Source organism: Alexandromys fortis, unplaced genomic scaffold, assembly GCF_014885135.2.
Source record: "Alexandromys fortis isolate MF-2015 unplaced genomic scaffold, M_Fortis_MF-2015_v1.1 scaffold_3, whole genome shotgun sequence".
In the NCBI taxonomy this organism is placed as follows: Eukaryota; Metazoa; Chordata; class Mammalia; order Rodentia; family Cricetidae; genus Alexandromys; species Alexandromys fortis.
In genome coordinates, this window is record NW_026067909.1 from 14,264,824 (window position 1) to 14,283,719 (window position 18,896).

At 51.1% G+C, this 18,896-nt stretch overlaps 2 protein-coding genes across 5 annotated transcripts; one reads left to right on the forward strand and one right to left on the reverse strand.

Moving 5' to 3' along the window:
- Nucleotides 1–49: 49 nt before the first annotated feature.
- Nucleotides 50–10,665, reverse strand: Aip (aryl hydrocarbon receptor interacting protein). The gene is made up of 7 exons (XM_050136904.1): nucleotides 10,526–10,665; nucleotides 7,884–8,093; nucleotides 4,630–4,809; nucleotides 1,686–1,874; nucleotides 987–1,163; nucleotides 643–784; nucleotides 50–361 (listed from the first exon to the last, which is right to left on the reverse strand). Exons 2-7 carry the CDS (start codon nucleotides 7,980–7,982, stop codon nucleotides 156–158), a joined length of 993 nt encoding a protein of 330 aa, XP_049992861.1. The 5' UTR covers nucleotides 7,983–8,093; nucleotides 10,526–10,665; the 3' UTR covers nucleotides 50–155.
- Nucleotides 10,666–12,249: 1,584 nt separating this feature from the next.
- Nucleotides 12,250–17,343, forward strand: Tmem134 (transmembrane protein 134). 4 transcript variants are annotated; one of them, XM_050136905.1, is made up of 7 exons: nucleotides 12,251–12,502; nucleotides 13,373–13,437; nucleotides 13,829–13,918; nucleotides 14,024–14,100; nucleotides 16,673–16,717; nucleotides 16,866–16,919; nucleotides 16,999–17,343. In XM_050136905.1, exons 1-7 carry the CDS (start codon nucleotides 12,329–12,331, stop codon nucleotides 17,079–17,081), a joined length of 588 nt encoding a protein of 195 aa, XP_049992862.1. In that variant the 5' UTR covers nucleotides 12,251–12,328; the 3' UTR covers nucleotides 17,082–17,343. The 4 variants fall into 4 exon arrangements, with proteins under 4 accessions (XP_049992865.1, XP_049992862.1, XP_049992863.1 ...); XM_050136906.1 differs by having other exon boundaries at nucleotides 17,034–17,343; XM_050136908.1 differs by lacking the exon at nucleotides 16,673–16,717 and having other exon boundaries at nucleotides 12,250–12,502; nucleotides 17,034–17,343.
- The last annotated feature ends 1,553 nt before the right edge of the window (nucleotides 17,344–18,896 follow it).

Below are 18,896 nucleotides of genomic sequence, written 5' to 3' on the forward strand. Positions count from 1 at the left end.
TCCACTAAGCCAGTGATGACCAGCCTTTGGGACAGATTAGCTCTGCAAACCAGAGAGATAAATAAGGCCTTTATATACACAGAAGCGGGAGGTGGCAGTGGGGGTGGACAGGTGGTGGCAGCAATGGGCTGGGCAGGGCAGGATGGACTGCCCTGTCAGTGGGAGAAGATGCCTCTGAAGCGAGCTTTGTCTTCCTCGTCCTTCTGCCGGATGCGTGTCTCCAGGGCCCGCAGTTCTCTGCTTACCACGGGTGCCAGGGCAGGGTCTAGCTCCAACACTTTGGCAAAGTCAGCTTGGGCTTCCTGGGCATTCCACACAGCAGCATGGGCCTTACCCCGCTTGAAGTAAGCTTTGACATTGTCTGCAGGGACACCAGAAAGCAGAAGGCTGGCAAAAGGCATGAGAGGAGACTGGCCAGCCTGTGTCCTGGCACCTGGGTCTGCCATCAGACACCTGCTCTAATCTGAACATCCCAACACTGCCCCACCCCATTCACCACTCACACTTCCTGGACACATCCCTTAGCCTGGGATAGAGGCTCTGCTCAGGCGCTTGTGGGGACCTCAAAATGAGGAAATGTCAAAGCTGAGAGCTAGACCCAGGAAGAGGCCGCTCTGGACTGCCACGGGGTGTGGAGCTCACCGTCGTACTTGTTGAGGATGGAGGAGCAGTGGTCCAGCACTTCGTAATACTCCTGGGCCACCAGCTTGCACTGGCAGTAGTTGAGTAGCAGTGGTGTGATCTGTAGGTCCAGCTGGATCCAGTCAGGTGACCCAGGCTGCTCCTGGGGTGTGTGGGGGCAAGGAAAGTGGAGACACTGAGACCTTGCCCTGGCTCTCCCCGTAACCCCCCCACACACACACACACTGCAGCCTCTGGGGTAACCCCCCCCACACACACTGCAGCCTCTGGGGTAACCCCCCCACACACACACTGCAGCCTCTGGGGTAACCCCCCACACACACACTGCAGCCTCTGGGGTATACCTTCATCTGCAGGTTCTTGAGACAGGCAATGGCATCGTAGTACTTGGCAGCGGCTTCTTTCACCTGCCCCTCACGGTATAGCCGGTTACCCTCTTGGTGGATGAGTGGCACTGCCTTAGCTTTCTCCTCATCTGTCATTGCCCATGGGTCCTGCTGATATGTGCCAGGGCTCTCCACCTGCCAGGGCAGGGATGAATTCAAGGCAGAGCCCATGGGGCACCTCAGAGTCCTCTGCAGCAAACCTGATTGGCAGCAAACCCTAGGCTGGCCGGGTCTCTGACATCAGATGCTGGAAACCAAGTCATTTGTCCACTGATCTCCAGCACACACTCATCGGGCACTAAGACCATAGCAATGAAGACGATGGCTAACACCCATGCCCTGGCAGAGCTTATGTTCCATGGAAAATAACCTAGGTGGACAGAAGGAACTACCTAAACCCCGAGTACCTTCAAAGCACGGCCAGCTGTGGAGGAAAAGATGGGTCACAGACAAAGGACGAGAGTCAAGGTGGCTGTCAGTCCTCCCCAGAGAGGTGATCACTGAGGCCTGAGGGGAAGCGCGGGGCCCTAGGAGCTTCCACGCAGTTTTCCTATCCTTCCCCTTTCCACAGCAGACCAACTCAGGACAGCAGGGTGTAGCAGCCAGCAGGGAGGAAGGCCCAGGGCTCATCTTCGGCATCAGCAGGAGGGGCCTTACCTTCAGCATCTCAATGTGGAAGATGAGGGGCTGAGGGTTCTGCTGCAGGGCGTCCAGGTCCGCATGACCCAGGGAGTTATGCTCGTGCATCTGAGCGATTCCACAGCAGTGCCGCTGGCCCTCCAGGGGGTCTTTGCCCTCAGCGATGTTGCGCAGGCTCTTGGCCACCAGTGGGTAGAGGACTACGTGCTGCAGGAGGGCAGCAGAGGCTCTGTCAATGTGTGCAGGTGGTCACTGGGCACAAAGACGCCTAACCATCACCATTCAGACAAGGAAAACTGGTCGAGCCCCAGCCCTTGCCTGCTCAGAAACAGGAGGGTCTTTCCCTCTGGTGCCTTTGTTTTTTGTTTTTCAAAACAGGGTTTCTTGCCAAGTGGTAATCCCAGAACTTGGGAGGCAGAGGCAGGCAGATCTCTGTTAGTTCGAGGCCAGCCTGGTCTACGAGAGCTAGTTCCAGGAAAACCAAAAAAAAAAAAAAAAAAACCAAAAAAAAACCCAGGGTTTCTCTGTGCCACTCTGGCCGTCCTGGAACTCATTCTGTAGACCAAGCTGCCTTTTACCTCCTGAGTGCTGGGAGTCAAGGCGTGCACTGCCACTGCCCGGCTTCCTCTGGTGCCTTTCTACCCTCTCAGCGTACTCTCTAAGTAAAGTCCTCAGCTTTGCCATGCTCTCTGGCCACCAAATTCAGCACCTGCCCAGCCCACAAACAGACAGACCCACAATTCACTTCTGTCTCCTGTCCTGTCCTAGATCCAATATTAGTCTCTCCTCTTTGTCCCTTCCCCCTTCTCTCCTTAGGGATGCATCCCACAAGCCAGCTCATTACCACATCCTGTTCCCAGCACCATCTCTTCCTTCTCCCACCCCACTCCCATTCATGCCAAGGTTCATCTCAGAGCTGAGAGCAGGGCAGCAACTTCACATCCCCAGGAGAACTGGGAGTGGTGGCACACACCTTGGCAGCAAACCCAAGGCCTTCCTGGTCTACAGAGCGAGTTCCAGGACAGCCAGGACTACGGAAAGAGACCGTGTCTCCAAAAACAAAAACCAATCCTCGGAGGAGCTACCTTGTTGTGGAATATTAGTTTAAGATGTGTCTCATTCATTTATGCTGGGGTATATTTCATGATGCAAAGACAGGCTGCATTCTTTTATGTTGCATTTGTTTTAAGTCTGTTAAACTGTGTTACTCCCCCTGTCTAAAAACACCTGATTGGTTTAATAAAGAGCTTATCAGCCAATAGCTAGGCAGGAAAGAGAAACAGGTGGGGCTGCCTGGTAGAGAGAATAAATAGGAGAAATCTAGGCTGGGGGTGGGGAGAGAGAGGAGGGAGAAAAGGAGAGGAGGATGCCAGGAGCCAGCCACACAGTCAGCCATTGAGTAAGAAGTAAAGAGATGTATAGAATTAAGAAAAGTACGCAGGGCGGTGGTGGCGCACGCCTTTAATCCCAGCACTAGGGAGGCAGAGGCAGGCGGATCTCTGTGAGTTCGAGACCAGCCTGGTCTACAAGAGCTAGTTCCAGGACAGACAGGCTCCAAAGCTACAGAGAAACCCTGTCTCGAAAAACCAAAAAAAAAAAAAAAAAAAAAAAGTAAAAAGTCCAGAGGCAAGAGAAACGGGATAATTTAAGTTAAAAAAGCTGGCTAGAAACAAGCCAAGCTAAGACCAGGAACTCATAAGTAAGATTAAGTCTCCATATATTTATTGGGGAGCTGGGTGATGGGTCCCCAAAGAGTCAAAAAACGAACAACACTACCTGGTACTTTGGTGTACCTATTATCCCATCTACTCAGGAAGCTGAGGCTGGAGGACCATTTGAGTCCAGGGGTTCAAGAGCATCTTGGGTAATACAGAGGTCCAAAATAACAAAACAAAACAAAAATCAGGGCTTGGGGAGATGGTTCAAAGGGTAAAGCGTGAGCACCTGCATTTAGGTTCACTGTACCCATGTAAAAGCCGAGTGTGGGTCCCAGTGTGCCTGCAAATCCAACGCTGGGAGGTAGGGACAGGGGTATACCTGGAGTTCCCAAGCCAGTCCAGGGCACACACACCCTAAAACAAACACCTGCTTCTGAAGAGTAGAGCAGGGCACCCATACACACACACACACCAAAACAAAAAAACCTGCTTCTAAAGAGTGAGGCTGGGTATGTAGCTCAGAGGTAACATAACTTGCCTAGCATGTGCAATGACCTGGCTTCAATCCCCACCACAATGAACACGACTCCAGGAAGATGGGAACAGAAGATTTAACCTAGAATTCTTCCCTTGAGAAGGATGCAGAGATGGTGGAAATCACATAACGGACCCCCGTCCTGTCCGCTGTTCTCTGCATGTGGTGGACTGATGAGCAGACATTCACATGCAGATGTTTCTGGACATAGCACTCTGGGTTGGCTCCATTTGGAAGCAAGAGATAGGAGAGGGCAGTTCCCATCGGGCATAGGTGCAACCAGACAGAAGGCCAGATCCTGACCAAGCAGGTATGGGGCTGGAGGACCCAGAGGAGGCTCAAGGAAACCCCTAGCAGACAGGCTTCCCAGGGATGGTGACCAGGAACTGGGCTTGAAATGTGAGGCTACAGGAAATGAATGAAAAGGAAGGGCAAGGGGATGCACCTGAGGAGACATGACCAGGGACCAGACTCCAAAGGGACATGTGTACAGCCACACATGCTCCATCCTAATAGTGACCAAGAGCCACAGAAGTCTGAGTAAATGGGTCCTATGGGTCATTGCACTTAAGGAGTTCCCTGGCTGGTTCATGCACAGAAAAAGATGGAATAGTGGCCAGGATGCAAGTCAGGAGACTGGTGGCAGTTTAGAGAAAGTGCTGTGATTAAAGGCATGTGCTACCACCTCCCAGCTTAGTCTGGAGTGGCTAAGCCAGGGCAGGGGCTACAGGGCATGGCCAGACAAATGTATAGACCCCAAAACTGATACCTTGACATCGCAGAGGAACTGGGCAATCTCCCCTTCACGCATGGTGCACACAATGGTCTCCCACACGGGCAACTTGAACTTCTTGCCAATGATGAGCTCCATGGGCTTGCCACGTGTTCGGCTGTCATCTAGTATGGCACCTTCGTCATCACTGTGCAGGGTCCGAAAGTGGAATGTGGCCTGCAGGACCACATGGGAAATCAGGCAAAGATACAAAACTTCAGCAAGGTCAGATCTAGCCTGGCTTCTAAAGATGGGACAAGGGATGAAGCTCTCCTCGGACCACCAGCTAATTCTGTACCTGGCTTTATTCCACCATCTCAGTGAGAGCTAAGCCATGGGCAGAGAAGTAAGAGGCCCAGGCACAGGGCTACTGGGTGGCTACTGGGTGACAGGGCTGAGACAAGAGCCCGTTTCCAACCATGCTTTCAACAAGGACTTACTGAGCTCCTGCTATCTGTGCAAGACACAAACACAGCAGTAAACCACACAGAAGCCACAGACCCGCTGAGCTCTCATTGTCTTTCTAGAATACAGAAAGAGTAAGACAGAGCTTATGCTATGAAAGATGAAGGGGACTTTTCTTACTTTCTTCCTTTTTTTTTTAAGCATCTTGAGCAAAAAAAAAAAAAGTTAAACAACTGGGGATGTGAGGGGGTGGGGCTCTCCAAGGATGCAAATTTTAAGCAAAGCTCTGAAATGAATAAAGAAAAGAGTGAGCTAGGCAGGGACTCAGGTAGGAATTTTCTAGGCCAAAGGAACAACAGGTACAAAAGCCACACAGTGGGGCAACATGTGAGGTGTCCAAACGCAGCAAGGCCAGTGCCACAGGGCAGAGTGAACGCTGAGTATAGACTCCATGGAGTCCCGGGATGAGCAGAGATGAACTCCAAGGGGCATAGAGGATATGGTAAGACCCTGAGTTTTACTCGGTTTTACTGGGTGGCACCTGGCAGAAGTGAAACATAATTCAACTTAGGTTCTGTGGCTGCAATGTGATCACTTTTAAGAGCAACAAGGATAGGAGGAGGGGGCAAGATGGACGGTATAACCCAGGGAAAAAGGCAACTCTGCCTGAATTGATGTCGACTGGAATCAGCACAGATGGAGCAGATTAAGACTGTGGTGCAAGGAGGTGCACACCTTTAATCTCAGCACTCAGGAGGTAGAGGCAGACAGATCTCTGAGTTCAAGGCCAGCCTGGGCTACAGAAAGTTCCAGGACTACCAAAGCTACACAGAGAAAACCTGTCTTGAAAAACCAAACCAAACAAACACACAAAAAGATTGTGGTGCCATTCCAACATCAAGATCAGTGGGGCAAGGAGAGCCAGACCTCCACACATGAGAAGAATCTGGGCAAGGAGTCATTTCAAACCGTTGACTCTAGATAAGATCAGGCTAGAGTGAGGGCAGACAGGAGGGAGCTTGACACGGAAATCTCAACAGGATATGGTTAGCTGAGCCCACACTCAACTGTTCCATGGCTGTGCCGCCTCTCTGAAGTCAGTTTCCACATCAGTAAAATTGAATCAACAGTATCTGTTTAGCATCGTGGAAGATAAACCTATGAACATGTACCACAATGCTCACGGCTAGTTGGGCTTTTTTCCTTTTCCTTCCTTCTGGGCATGAAATCCAAGGCCTCGACATGTACTCTACCACTAAGTCACATCCCTAACCCTGGTGATATTTTTAAATTACATTTATTTATTCAACTGGGGGCACATATGTGCATAGTGCATCATCTACCATCTGGGCCCTAGGGATCCCAACTCAGGTCATCAGCAGTCTTGGCAGCAAGTGCCTTCCTTTACCCACTGAGCTAACTCACCAGCAGGAGATCGCCCCCACCTCCAAACCCCTCATGACGGTTTAACCCTGCCTGTTCCTGTTTACTGGGTACCCCCGCTCACAGTTTTCTCTATCCTTATTTTATTCTAGTCTGTTCCATCTAGAATCTGTAGAATAAAAGGGCCAGCCAAAGAAACCCACCTGGTTCTGAGACTCAAGCCAGTGAAAGAAATGCTTTAGCCCTGATCCCAGACCCAAAGAACCACACAGTGACTCTGAAATCAGTGCCAAAGAAACACACTTTGACCCTAGAATCAGAGCCAGTGAAAGAAATACACCCTGGCCCCAAAACTAGAGTCAAAAGGCCAAAAATGGTCAGTGAGAGAAACACAGTTTGGCCTTGAAATCAGTCATCTGCCCCGGACCAACCAAACTAACCAATCCCCTGAGCAGGGAAAACTAACCAATCCCTCCTCTCCCAGGGAAAACTCCACCCCTAAGAAGCCCTGCACCTGTTCAGTTTGCTACTCTTTTTCCACCCTGGAAGAGGCAGCCACTCTCCTGGATTCTTCCCTCCCAATAAATCTGTTGTATGCGGTTTGGGTGAAGACCCTTCGTAGGAGCAGAGCAGGGCTGTAACACTTTCACTGAGGGAGCCTTCCCCTAACAGCACAGAGACATTATACAAACTTCTCTGGGAAAGGCAGAGACAGAGCAGAACACGGCTGTTACTCTTTAGTTGGAAAAAGCTTCCCCTAGCAGAGCGGAGTTGCTACACTCCGGAACACACGAGCCAAGCTGTAACAAGTTCGCTGGGGGAAGTTCTCTCCTGCCAGGGCAGAGCTGTTACATTGGGGAAGCCTTTCACTTAATTCTTGCTTTTGTCTTTACTGGTATCAGCCCACAACAGTGATTAGAGATGACATCAACAGAGCAGGGACGCCTAGAGATATGGAGTGGTTCAGGGAGGAAGCACCTGAGCTTGGTGCCTAGATAGAAACGCGATGCTACTATCAGAAAGTTGACAAAGGGGTTTGATCTGGAAAACTAGATCTCTAGGACTCTTTGGGTTTTCGAGTTCCAGGGTCTTCCCATCTAAATAATAACAGTTGTTCTTGATGGTTTCAGAAGGCCCTTTACTCATAAACTGCGTGAACTTTGAACCTTCAGGCCCCAGTAATAGCACTGAGCTCACACCCTCCCCCAAACCAGTCTGAGATGACTGACACCCACCCCTGTCCAACGCTGTACTAAAGCAAAGCCAAGAGGCGGGATAGACAGATCTGAATTTACTCCCACTTAAATCCAGACCAATCAGCGTCGAGCTCAGCCTGTGAGAGGTAGGGTGACTGGCGGCTGCTCTCTGGGCATGCGCAACCTCTCACCTACGGCCTCCTCCCGCCTGGCATGCGCACTGCACCTCAGAAGAGAGGGGGAAGGGGAGAAATGATGGACACGAACCTTAGTGCCATCCTGAAAGTCAGGCAACTCTCCTTGGCCCTCCTGTATCACACGCTTTTGGATCCCGTCCTCTCGAAGTCTTGCGATGAGATCCGCCATCCTCTTTCCCCGCTGCTCTCTTTCGGCAACTTCCGGACTCGTTCGGTAGCTTCCGGACCTGCTTCGGCAACTCCTATAGCTTCGGCAGCTTCTGAGCAAGCGCCATTTTGGCTGAGGGCAGAAGCCAAAAAGGGAGGAAATGAAGAATAGAGCCGCGATTGGCTCTCTGCGCAGCGGCTTTAACGCAGCGCCGGGGGCGGGACCCGAATCTGCCTAGGGGCGGGGCTTGATTGGCCAGTGGGGCGCGGTCGGGACCTCCCCCAGCAATTGTGCTGTTGGCTTCACTGGGACTGAAGCTGGGTGCCATTCCATTTAAGTTGTAGATGCCCTATTAACGGCATTCCAGTTAGGAAAAAAAAAAATTCACCCATGTGTTCCCTTTTGACCCGTTTATTTTGCGTACTTAGCATAAATTATGACTTATAAAGATTCTGGACTATTTTTTCAGAAAAAGGGAAAGAAAGTCTAGTGTGGTGACACACACTCAAAATCCCATTGCTTTGAAGGTGGCATGCAAGAGAATCAGGAGTTCAGGGTCATCCTTGTTTATACATAGCCGAACATGGGGTACATAAAACCCTGTCTTACAAACAATAGGAAGAGGACTGGGCTGGGATGTAGCTCAGTGGTAGACCACTTGCTTGAACATGCTTAGCCCCAACCCAACCCCACCTGTTCAAAGCGAGTTGAGGGTCAGTATCCCTATGAGAACCCCAACAGCTTGTGGGGTTGGGTGAGCCTATGGGTGATCACACATAATAGGTGCCCATAAATACCAAGGGAAAGAGCTACTTAGGGGGTGAAACCGTCTTTCTCTCCCCGCGGGACTCTAGCTGTAAACAACAGCTGTGAGACTTTCCCGCTCTCACAGGTAAGGGAGTCTCCAGGCCTCTGCAGCGCCTGTTACCGTCTTTCCCATGAGTCCCAGGCGCTAAATGCCTCTCATATTTGTACTGGTTCATCTCCCAGTAAGAAGTCCTCAGAGAGGGGCAAGGCTTCTGAAGGGAAGGGGAAACATGCTTGTTTGTTTTTACCAACACAGAGAGCATGGGCAAGCTATACCAAATTTTAGTAAAAAGTGGTCTGCTGTACTTATGTTCCAGAAAGTCAAACAGGAATGAAAGCTGACCAACATGGCTGATTTACTTTGATCCATGAGCCAAATAAGTATATGCCACAGCAGGAAAGAGAAATATATAGATAGAAAAAGTAATGAAATATTAATCTAGGGGCTGAGGGTGTAACCCAGAATTAAAAACTTATCTAGCATGTGAGAGGCCTTGGGTTCTTTCTCCAGCATGCATATCCACAAATTAAGCAGAGTACACTTTCCATAAACATATCAGTATTCTCAGAGAAATACAGTTGTGAAAAAATACTGTATGGACTGGAGGGATGGCTCAGCAGTTAAGAGCACTGGTTTCTCTTTCAGAGAGTAGGGGTTCGATTCTCAGCACCCACATAGCAGCTCATAACCTTCTGTGAATCCAGTTACAGAGCATTCTGGCCTCTATAGGCACCCGATGTATGTAATACACATGCATACGTGTAGGCAAACACTCATACACATTCAAAAATACTGTACAATCATGATTACTGGGGTGTCTGAACAGCTAGTTTGAAGAGGGAAAGTAGAATTGTGGGGTGGTAATGGGGAAGATGTTATTTAAGTAAGAACTGAGTTTCTATTTTGCAGAATTTCAAAGCTCTAGAGACTTGCCGCACAATACTGTGAATACATAACAGAACTGTACAGTTTGAAACTGAGGAGGGAGTGTTGATGTGATGTATACATAACGTGTATTTTACTTCAAGGACAAATTTTGTTTCCAGAATGAATTTTGTTCCATACACAGAAGACAAACTGAAGATCCAGTCGGGTTTTCCCCAACGATGTAAGACTGGATTAACATGAGAAGTATTCATCACTAAGACTAGTGAGCTATGTCAATGGGAAAAGCCCTGGACAGGTAGGGTGATGCCTCTGAGGATAAGAGCACCTGCTGCCCTTCCAGAAGACTGGGGTTTGGTTTCTAGCACTTGCATGGTCACTCACAACCATTGATAACTTCAGTTCCAGGAGATCTGACGCCCTCTTCTGACCAGGCACACATGTGATACACACACATGCATGCAGGTAAAAGACTAATACACATAAATATCAATCTTAAAAAGAAGAAGGGGGAGGGAAGAGAGACGGGAGATCTGGTAAAAGTATCTGCCACAGAGCCTGACAATCCGAGGTAGACCCCCCTGAAGCCACACGGTGGACAAAAAGAGCCGACTCCCTTTGAGTCCTCCTCTGACGTACACGTGTGCCAGGGCATATGCATTCACATACATGCTTGTGTGCACACGCAGAATAAATAAGCAAATACATGAATAAATAGGGAGACCAAGAGGGAGGAGAGAAAGGAGGAGGGAAGAAAACTAAGGGTAGTGACATAGGCCTGTAATCCCATCCTCAAAGAGGCCGAGGCAGAAGAACCATACCAGGGCCTGAGAAAAAGCCAGAAGCCTCAAGATGGATGATATCAACTCACCACAGCTCAGGAGAGCATCTGCAAGCTCTGTGAAGTTGCCAGGGTAAATTCCCATGGCCTGGACATCCTCCTGCTGGAAGAGGAATCCTCCCACCCTGCACAGGAGATAGCAGCGATGTGTGCATGAGGTCAAGCTGAGTGGGGTCCCTGTGGGGCTACGTGCTGGGAGCCCAACTGGTACCGTGCCTATGACTGGTAGAGACAGCATCAGGATGCATGTGGAAGCCATTATCACTGAGTGGAAAAACAGAAAAATGTAAACAACAGAATGAGCTTGGTACGTGACACCATGTTTGTGAACTGCAAACACACCACACAGGAGACAGTGCCGTGTGTGGGACAGGACAGGCACGGTTGGCTGAAGCCCAGAGAGGCGAGGAGGAAGATGAGGGAAAAATGAACCACCATAACTGGATGGGAGCCTCATTCACTGTAAGGAGGTGCATAAACTGAGAAACGGAGTCGCCTAAGTTCTTTATAGGAGATCATAAAATGAGAGCGTGGGTGGGCACGGGGGACAAAAACTTTGTGAGCTAGGAAGATGTGGGTTCAGATCCCAGATGCTCCACTTTGGCAACCTGCCCACTCAGTCCTGTATTTATTTACTGAACATGAACTCAGTTCCAAACACTCCTGGGCACTGAGGAGAGAGCAGTGAACAAAAACTAGGGGCTAGAGAAATGGTTCGAGAATTAAGAACAAGTACTGCTCCTGCAGAGGACCTGGGTTCAATTCCAGCTCCAAGGGACATGGTCTTCTGGAGTCGGCTGGTACTCACTCGCATGTGCACATGCACCACATACATAGAAGCCACCACTCAAACACAGTGATGGGAGAATGAGGCAGGAGCATTGAAAGTCTGAGGCCAGCCTGGAACTCACACACACACACACACACACACACACACACACACACATGCTTGTCTACGATTCAGTGACCCTAGGCTCAATTGCCGTCATGGAATAAACCAGGCATGGTGATACAAGATGGCAGCAGAAGCAGGAAAAGTTCCAGGTCATTATTCCATTACACATTGAGTTTGAGAGTTTGAAATCAGCTGCATGCACTACAAGAAATCTTGTTTTAAAACACACACACACACACACACACACACACACACAGATCATGGTGGTTGGTGTATGCCTGTAATCACAGTACTAGAAAAGCTGAGGCAGAAAGATTCAGAGTACAAGGCCAGTCTGAGCTACATAGACCCTCTCCCAAGAAAAATTAAGATAGAAAGGAGTGCAAACGTGGTGCGAGAAAGAATTTTTAAAAAAAAAAAAATCACTCTGCCTGCCTCGTGAATTCTGAATTCGAGGAAGCCATGTAAGTGCTGAGCTTCAGTTTCTATATCTGCAAAATGACAAGAACACTCCACCGGAAGCCGTGGTGAGTAGCATGGAGGAACAGGTCCAAAAGTCTCGAAGGCACAGGACCGGTATTCAGGCCACACCTTGAGGCCTGAGCCGCTGGCGTGGGCACTCCTCCCTCCTTCCCGCCCCTGCAAGCGGGAATCTAAATTGTGTCTGGTCACAGTCCGGGCTGTCGCTCACCAACGCAGCCTCTAGGTGGCGCCGCGGGTTCCGCCTCCCGCGAGACGCTGACGTGATCCCGAATCAACTCGGCGCTCCGCCTCTCAGGCCTATGGAGAACGAGCGGGCAGGGCGGGGCCGTTGTAGAGGGCGGGACTTCTCGCCTAGAGCGAAGGGGCGGGGCCTCCGGGGGCGGGACCTGTTTGGTGGGCGGGGCCGAGGCGAGCTCAGATGGCGGCGGCGCTGGGCGCCTAGGCGGGCGGGGGCCATGAGCGCCACCCGACCCCAGTTCAGTATCGATGACGCCTTCGAGCTGAGCCTGGAGGACGCGGGGCCTGGGCCCGAGTCCAGTGGGGTCGCCCGCTTCGGGCCGCTGCACTTCGACCGCCGGTCCAGGTTCGAGGTGGCTGATGAAGACAAGCAGTCCCGGCTGCGCTACCAGGTGAACGGCCCGGCCCATCTCACCCTCTGTCCGGGATAGGGCGGGACTCCATGCCGGGCCCCCGAGAACCCTAATTCCAGAGACTCTGCCTAGAGACCCCAACGGAGCGGGAAACTTTTCCCCAGTCGTGTCTGCTCATCCAGAATTACGGCCTTGCCCTCTGAACTCGAGTTCGGTCCCCATGCAGCTTTGGAGAGCCACAAGCCCGGACCAAAGAACTCAGACCTCAGCAACAGTGGAGAGTCCACCCATCCTGGAGAGTGACACCCCAGTACCACCCCTCTGGGTTTGGGGAGCATTTCGTATCTAAGCCAGACCTTGCCATTCCTTGCAGCATCCCTTGAGCCCCAGGCTACACGACCTAGGTAAAATCTGCATCCTGTTTTGAGACTCATCCTGGCAGTGGAGGACCGCCACACTTGACGTGTTTGCCCATCTCTTGACTTCAACTACACCATAAATCATTGTCCCAGATAGCCTCCCCCATCCCTAGCGCTCTTTGAAACATGGGAATTAGAGACCCGTGCTCTGCTACACCAATTCCAGAACCTCTCTGTTGGACCCCAGAAAAATTCCAAGAACCCCATTTGGGTGTTCACCTGCTCCTGGGATCCATGGTGAGAGTCAGCAAGAGCTCTCCACCCACTCCCGCTGACTTCTGTGCAAAGCCCCCAGCAGACACCTACTTTCTATCTGGGTTTCAGTTTCTGTCATCAAACCGGTTGTGCTGGGAGGGCAGGGAGAGGCAGGAGAGCACCTGCCAGACATGCCAGGCAGCAGTTGTCTGGCTGGCACCTTTTCTCCTCTCCCCAGAGGGGAGTGAAAAGGCCCAAACACAGCAACCTCTCTGAACCTTGTGTTCTGCAACAGAACCTGGAAAATGATGAGGACGGAGCCCAGGCCTCTTCAGAGCTCGATGGGGGCGTCAGCACAAGGTCAGGGCCAGGTGGGGACCCACCCTTCATCCCAAGCCCCATGTCTCTAACTCCTGTCTGCAAAAATCTGCCCAGTCCCCACCCCACTGTACTCATCTGTCCTATAAGGAGTCCCTCCTGGGATCGCCTGGCCAGCTGGGTCACCTTACCCTAGTGCCCAGTGCCTCCAACTTACCATCTCCTAGGAATCCTCAGTTTAACTCACCCCCCTCCTTCCCTCTTTCATTTCTCTTAACACACACCCCACTCTATAATTCACTCACCCCCAAGCTTGTCCCCTTTTGGGGCCCTCTATCCTGCAGGGTTTTGTCTCAGCCCCTGCACACACACCCATTTTATCTTGACTCTATGGTCTTCTTTCTCTCTCCCTCCCCATCCTTTTGTCCCTCAGGGATTCTGGGCGCATGTCCATCCGTAGCTCTCAGTGGTCCTTCAGCACCATCAGCAACACCACCCAGCATTCCTACAATGCCTGCTGCAGGTGAGAGCCCCTCACTCGGAGTTCAGCTGCTTCTGCCTGCCAGCCAGCCCTGGCTCCCCACCTGCTTCCCCTCCTTGACATCTGTCCCTCTTTCCTGCCACCCAGCTGGACCCAACATCCTTTGATCCAGAAAAACCGAAGGGTAGTTCTGGCCTCCTTTCTGCTCCTGCTGCTGGGGCTAGGTGAGTGTCCTGATGGCCTGTCTTCCCTCCCTCCCATAAGCAGGCTCTGTAGCCACCTAGCATTTTGGGCTTCCCTGTTAGAACTGAGCCCCAGGGTCCTGATCATCTGTCCCAAGAGTCACAAAGGGTGAGTGAGACTGGAACCTGACTTGGACTTTTTAAATTCTTTTTATTTTATTTTATTTTATTTGGTTTTTTTGAGACAAGGTTTCTCTGTAGTTTTGGAGGCCTGTCCTGGAACTAGCTCTTGTAGACCAGGCTGACCTCGAACTCACAGAGATCCTCCTGCCTCTGCCTCCCGAGTGCTGGGATTAAAGGCGTGTGCCACCACCGCTCAGCTTAAATTCTTTTTTAAAAAGTTTTTTAAAATTTATTTTTAATATTTATTTTGTCATCGCTTCTCAGCCTTTTGGCTAAGATTAAGTGTAATATTTATTTTGTATGTGTATGTACATGCACCATGTGCTTGCAGTCTCCAGTGAAGTCAGAAAAGGGAATTGGATGGCCTGGAACTAGAGTTGTAGAGGGTTGTGAGTCATTGTGTGTGTGCTAACCAAACCTGGGTCCTCTGCAAGAGCCATCTCTCTAGCTCCACTACCCCCTTTTAAGTTTTTTGAGGCAGAGTCTCAGGTAGCCCAGAAAGTGAAGTATGTTCTTGAACACTGTATCATCTTGACCCTGCCTCCCATGTTCTGGGATTACAGGTGTGTACCACCATGCCCCTGCCTCCCATGTTCTGGGGTTACAGGTGTGTACCACCGTGCCAGCTTACTTTCTTTTTGTTTTAATTAATAGATTTATTTATTTATTATTTTTTTGAGACAGGGTTTATCTGTGTAGCTTTGAACTTGCTCTGTAGACCAAGCTGACCCGACTCCTGAGTGCTGGGACTAAAGGCGTGTACCTCACCCCTCCTCCCAAGCCCCACCCCACCTCCTGGCTTATTTTCTTTTTAAATTTGACCTGTTTATAAATCTGCCAGAGGACCCGAGAATGGAGAGGTAACAGCTTCCATCTCTTCTGTTACCTACTGGCAGGTTCATTTTCCCTGCCTTACAGAGGGGGCAAGTGAGAGGCAGGGTCTGGAGCCCGATCATGAAGTCAGGTCCAGGGTTCAGGATACTAGTGTCCCTGAGGTCAGGTATCAGGCCTGCTTCTTCTTTTTCTCTGGGGTCTGTGATCTGACCAGGACCTTTCTCCACCCCACCTTGTTTAGTGGGGAAACTGAGGCCCAACACAGGCAAGTTTCACAAATAGATATTTCTACTTCTTTATGGGACTGAGATGCGAAGTCCCCAGAATATCCAGGGTTGAGGTCAACAGGGGGCCATAAGGAAGGACCAACTATGGCTGCTACCCTAGGTCCCCTTCCCTTCCTTCTCCAGGAAGATCAAAGACCCCCGCCAGCTAGGTCTCCTGGCCAGAAATCAAATCTCCACCTCTAGATATTTGAGTGCAGGGGACAGAGCTGCAGCTTAGCACTGGTGACATCTACTGCCCAGCTTCTCCCCAACCCAGCAAGGCAAGCATTGGTAGCTTCCTGGCGTTGGAAGTAAGGACACAGGCTCGGACTGCAGAGGGGCTTCCTCAGGTGGCAGCTGGAGGAGGATGAGCTGGGATTTATACCCACACCTGTGACTGCCAAGCCTCGGGATCACCAGATGGCCACCAAGAGCTCTAGGGAATTAGAAAAAGATGTTTACTCTAAGCAGAAGCCAAAGCCCTGAGCCAGGGGCAGGGAGTGAGTGTGAACCCCCTTCTGAGGTGTTCTATGAAGGCACCGCACAGAACGCATAGCTCGGGGCCTGGCAATGCCATGTTACTGCTCCCGGCTGACGTGAGGCAGTTGCTTCAGGCTCCCATAGACCTCTTTCTACACGTGGATCTTGTTGGTCCCTCCAGTAAGAAGGGCTGCTAGACAAGCACCTATCTGCCTTTCTATTACATTTCCTTAATTCTTTGTATGTGTTCAGGGATAGAAGGAGGGCGCGTGCATGCCACAGTCCAAGGGTGGGGGTGGGGGTCAGAGGATAATTGTAAGATTCAGTTCTCTGCTTCCACCACCTGGGCCCAAGGGCAAGCTCTTCTACCCACTGAGCCATCTTGCTGCCCCCCATTTGCCTTTTTTTTTTTTTTTTTTTTTTTTTTGGCTGGGGGAAACAGCCCTGGTTGTACTGGAACTCCATATGTAAATGAAGCTGGTCTCAAACTCACAAATCTGTCTGCCTCTCCCTCCTGAATACTGTGATTAAGAGCATCCATTACCATGCAAGGCCCCATCTGCCTTTTTATGATGGAATTCTTGGTACCTGGCATGCAGAGGGTGTTCTGTAAGTGGCTGTCGAGTGACTGAAAGTCACACCAAACAGCAGTAGAAACTCCCATTTCATAGCTACTTCCCAGGGTCTGCCAAGTATGCTGCCCTGAAAACAGCCTGGTAAGCATCCCGGGAAGATATTCTGCCAGGGGGCATCAGTTTAGGTAGGAGATACATCAGGTGGGAGCCGGGCTGAGAGTCGGGTGTGGAAGACCTTACCCTCACCCCTCCCTCCACAACCTCATGTGTGTACAGTGCTTATCCTGGTCGGCGTGGGACTGGAGGTGGCCCCCTCTCCAGGTGAGCGCCCCTCCTGCCTGGGTCCTCGGCAAACCCTCCCAACTTCTAGCACAAATCAGCCACCTTCTAGGAGAGAGGGAGGCCTTCCCGGGCAGCCATCGCCCCTAGGGACCCCTAGTCCTGAGCTGTCCATTTCTTCCTGCTTCAGGTGTCTCCAGCGCCATTATCTTCGTGCCAGGTTTCCTGCTGCTAGTCCCGGGAGGTGAGAGTGTGACGTGAGGTGGGGCGGGGCATGGGTGGGGCGGGGCCAGATCCACCTACTGACAGACACCGCCCCTCAGTTTACCACGTGATCTTCATCTACTGCGCTGTCAAGGGCCACCGGGGCTTCCAATTCTTCTATCTGCCCTACTTTGAAAAGTGAGCTGCAGCTGGCCAGTGGGATACCAGAGCTCCACGGCCTCAGGCCGCCTCCACATGTCCCCGGGGCGGTTCTCCAACCTACGCCCGGATCTGTCCCTTTCACTTGGAAGGAAAAGGCCTTCTGGGAGCCTCACAGCCACCAGCCCCTCTGGATTTGCTCAGGAAGCTTGGGGCATGCCAATCTGGGGGCGTTGCCACTTAACCTGGGCCCTGGACTCCTGGGTTGGTGTAATTTTGTGCTAATAAAAGGGTAATTAATCCCAGCGGGACAGTTGCAGTTTTCTCTCCCACCAGGTCTGGCCCAGCCCCTTCTACATAGGTTTAGTGGAGGACTCACCTGGGGTGTTGGAGGACCACCTATCTCTAGTGGCATCTAGGACAACCTGGTGATCTCAGATGTGCCAAGGTCACCATTATGTCCAGGGCAGAGCTGCATGGAGAAGTGGTCGGCCTTCCTGCCTTTAACCCTGAGGAGATTCAACTGTCCCCATCTGTGTAGCATGCCAGCACTTGTCCTGGTGGCCTCATCAAAGGGCACTGAGAGATGACGCAGGCCTGGGGCCTGGAGGCTGGTATCCCAGTTCCAGCCTGACTCTGGGGCCCTAGGCTGCCGTATGCATCTCTAAATAAGGGTTATGTGGGACAGTGCTCCCCCACCCACTGCCCTACTTCCGAGACCCAGCGGCTGGGAGGACTAGGGAGCTGATGGGGGTGAGAGCACAGCTCCTCAGCAGAGCACCACACTGACAAAGACTTTTGTCACCAAGTGTTTGAAACACCATCTTAGATTTTTGGAAAATTTGGGCCTCTAATAATGTCTAAAAGTTAAACAAAACCTAAAACAAACAAAAAACCCAAACTCTGTATGGAAATCTGGGCTCATGGTAGTGCTCACGAAACAAGCTGTGTCAAGCACTTCCCTAAATCAAGTCTTAGAATCCTTACTGCCTCAGTACTATCTCACACACGAGAAGCCCAAGGCCCCCCGTTTACAGGTGAGAACCAGCTCTTCAAGGACGAAACACAACCTGAGCCCCTTCTGAAACTCAGGGAGAGGGAGAAAAATGGAAGAAGGCTGGTGACCTCTGCAGGCCACCAAAAGAGCAGCTGAGTGGTGTTCCCTCCTCCAGACAAAAGCAGGAATGTCCACAGAGATCAGGCAGCTGGGCACCTAAGTCCTCTGCCTTTGCTGAATGAGTGGACACCTAGTCTTTTCACCTGCTCCTCTCCCGACCCACCTAGACCTTCCACCCCCAAACCTCCAGTCAGAACACCTTAAGTAACTTACCGTTCTGCAACCAGCTAAGGCAAGGACCGTAGAGGTCTGGTGAGATGGCACCACGGGTTAAGGCACTTGCTGCCAAGCCTGACAGCCCGAGTTCAATCCCTGGGACCCACAGGATGGAAAGAGAACAGACTCCCACAAGCTCTTTGCTGAGCTCCACATATGTTCCATGGGATGCTGGAGCATGCACGCATGCACACACCATAAAGAGAAAACGGAGGGATGTGCTGGAGAGATGACTTAGAGGTTACCAGCACAGGCTGCTCTTCCAGAGGTTCTGAGTTCAATTCCCAGAGACCACATGGTGGCTCACAAACCATCTGTAATGAGATCTGGCGCCCTCTTCTGTCATAAAGGCATACATACAGGCAGAACATATACATAATAAATCAATAAACAAATCTCTTAAAAAATGAAGGAACTGGGAGATGGTGCAGTGGATAAAGCATCTGCTATGCAGTCATGAGGATCTGAGTTCGAATCTCCAGATACACAAAGCTAGACACAGTGGATATCTGTCATCCTAGCATC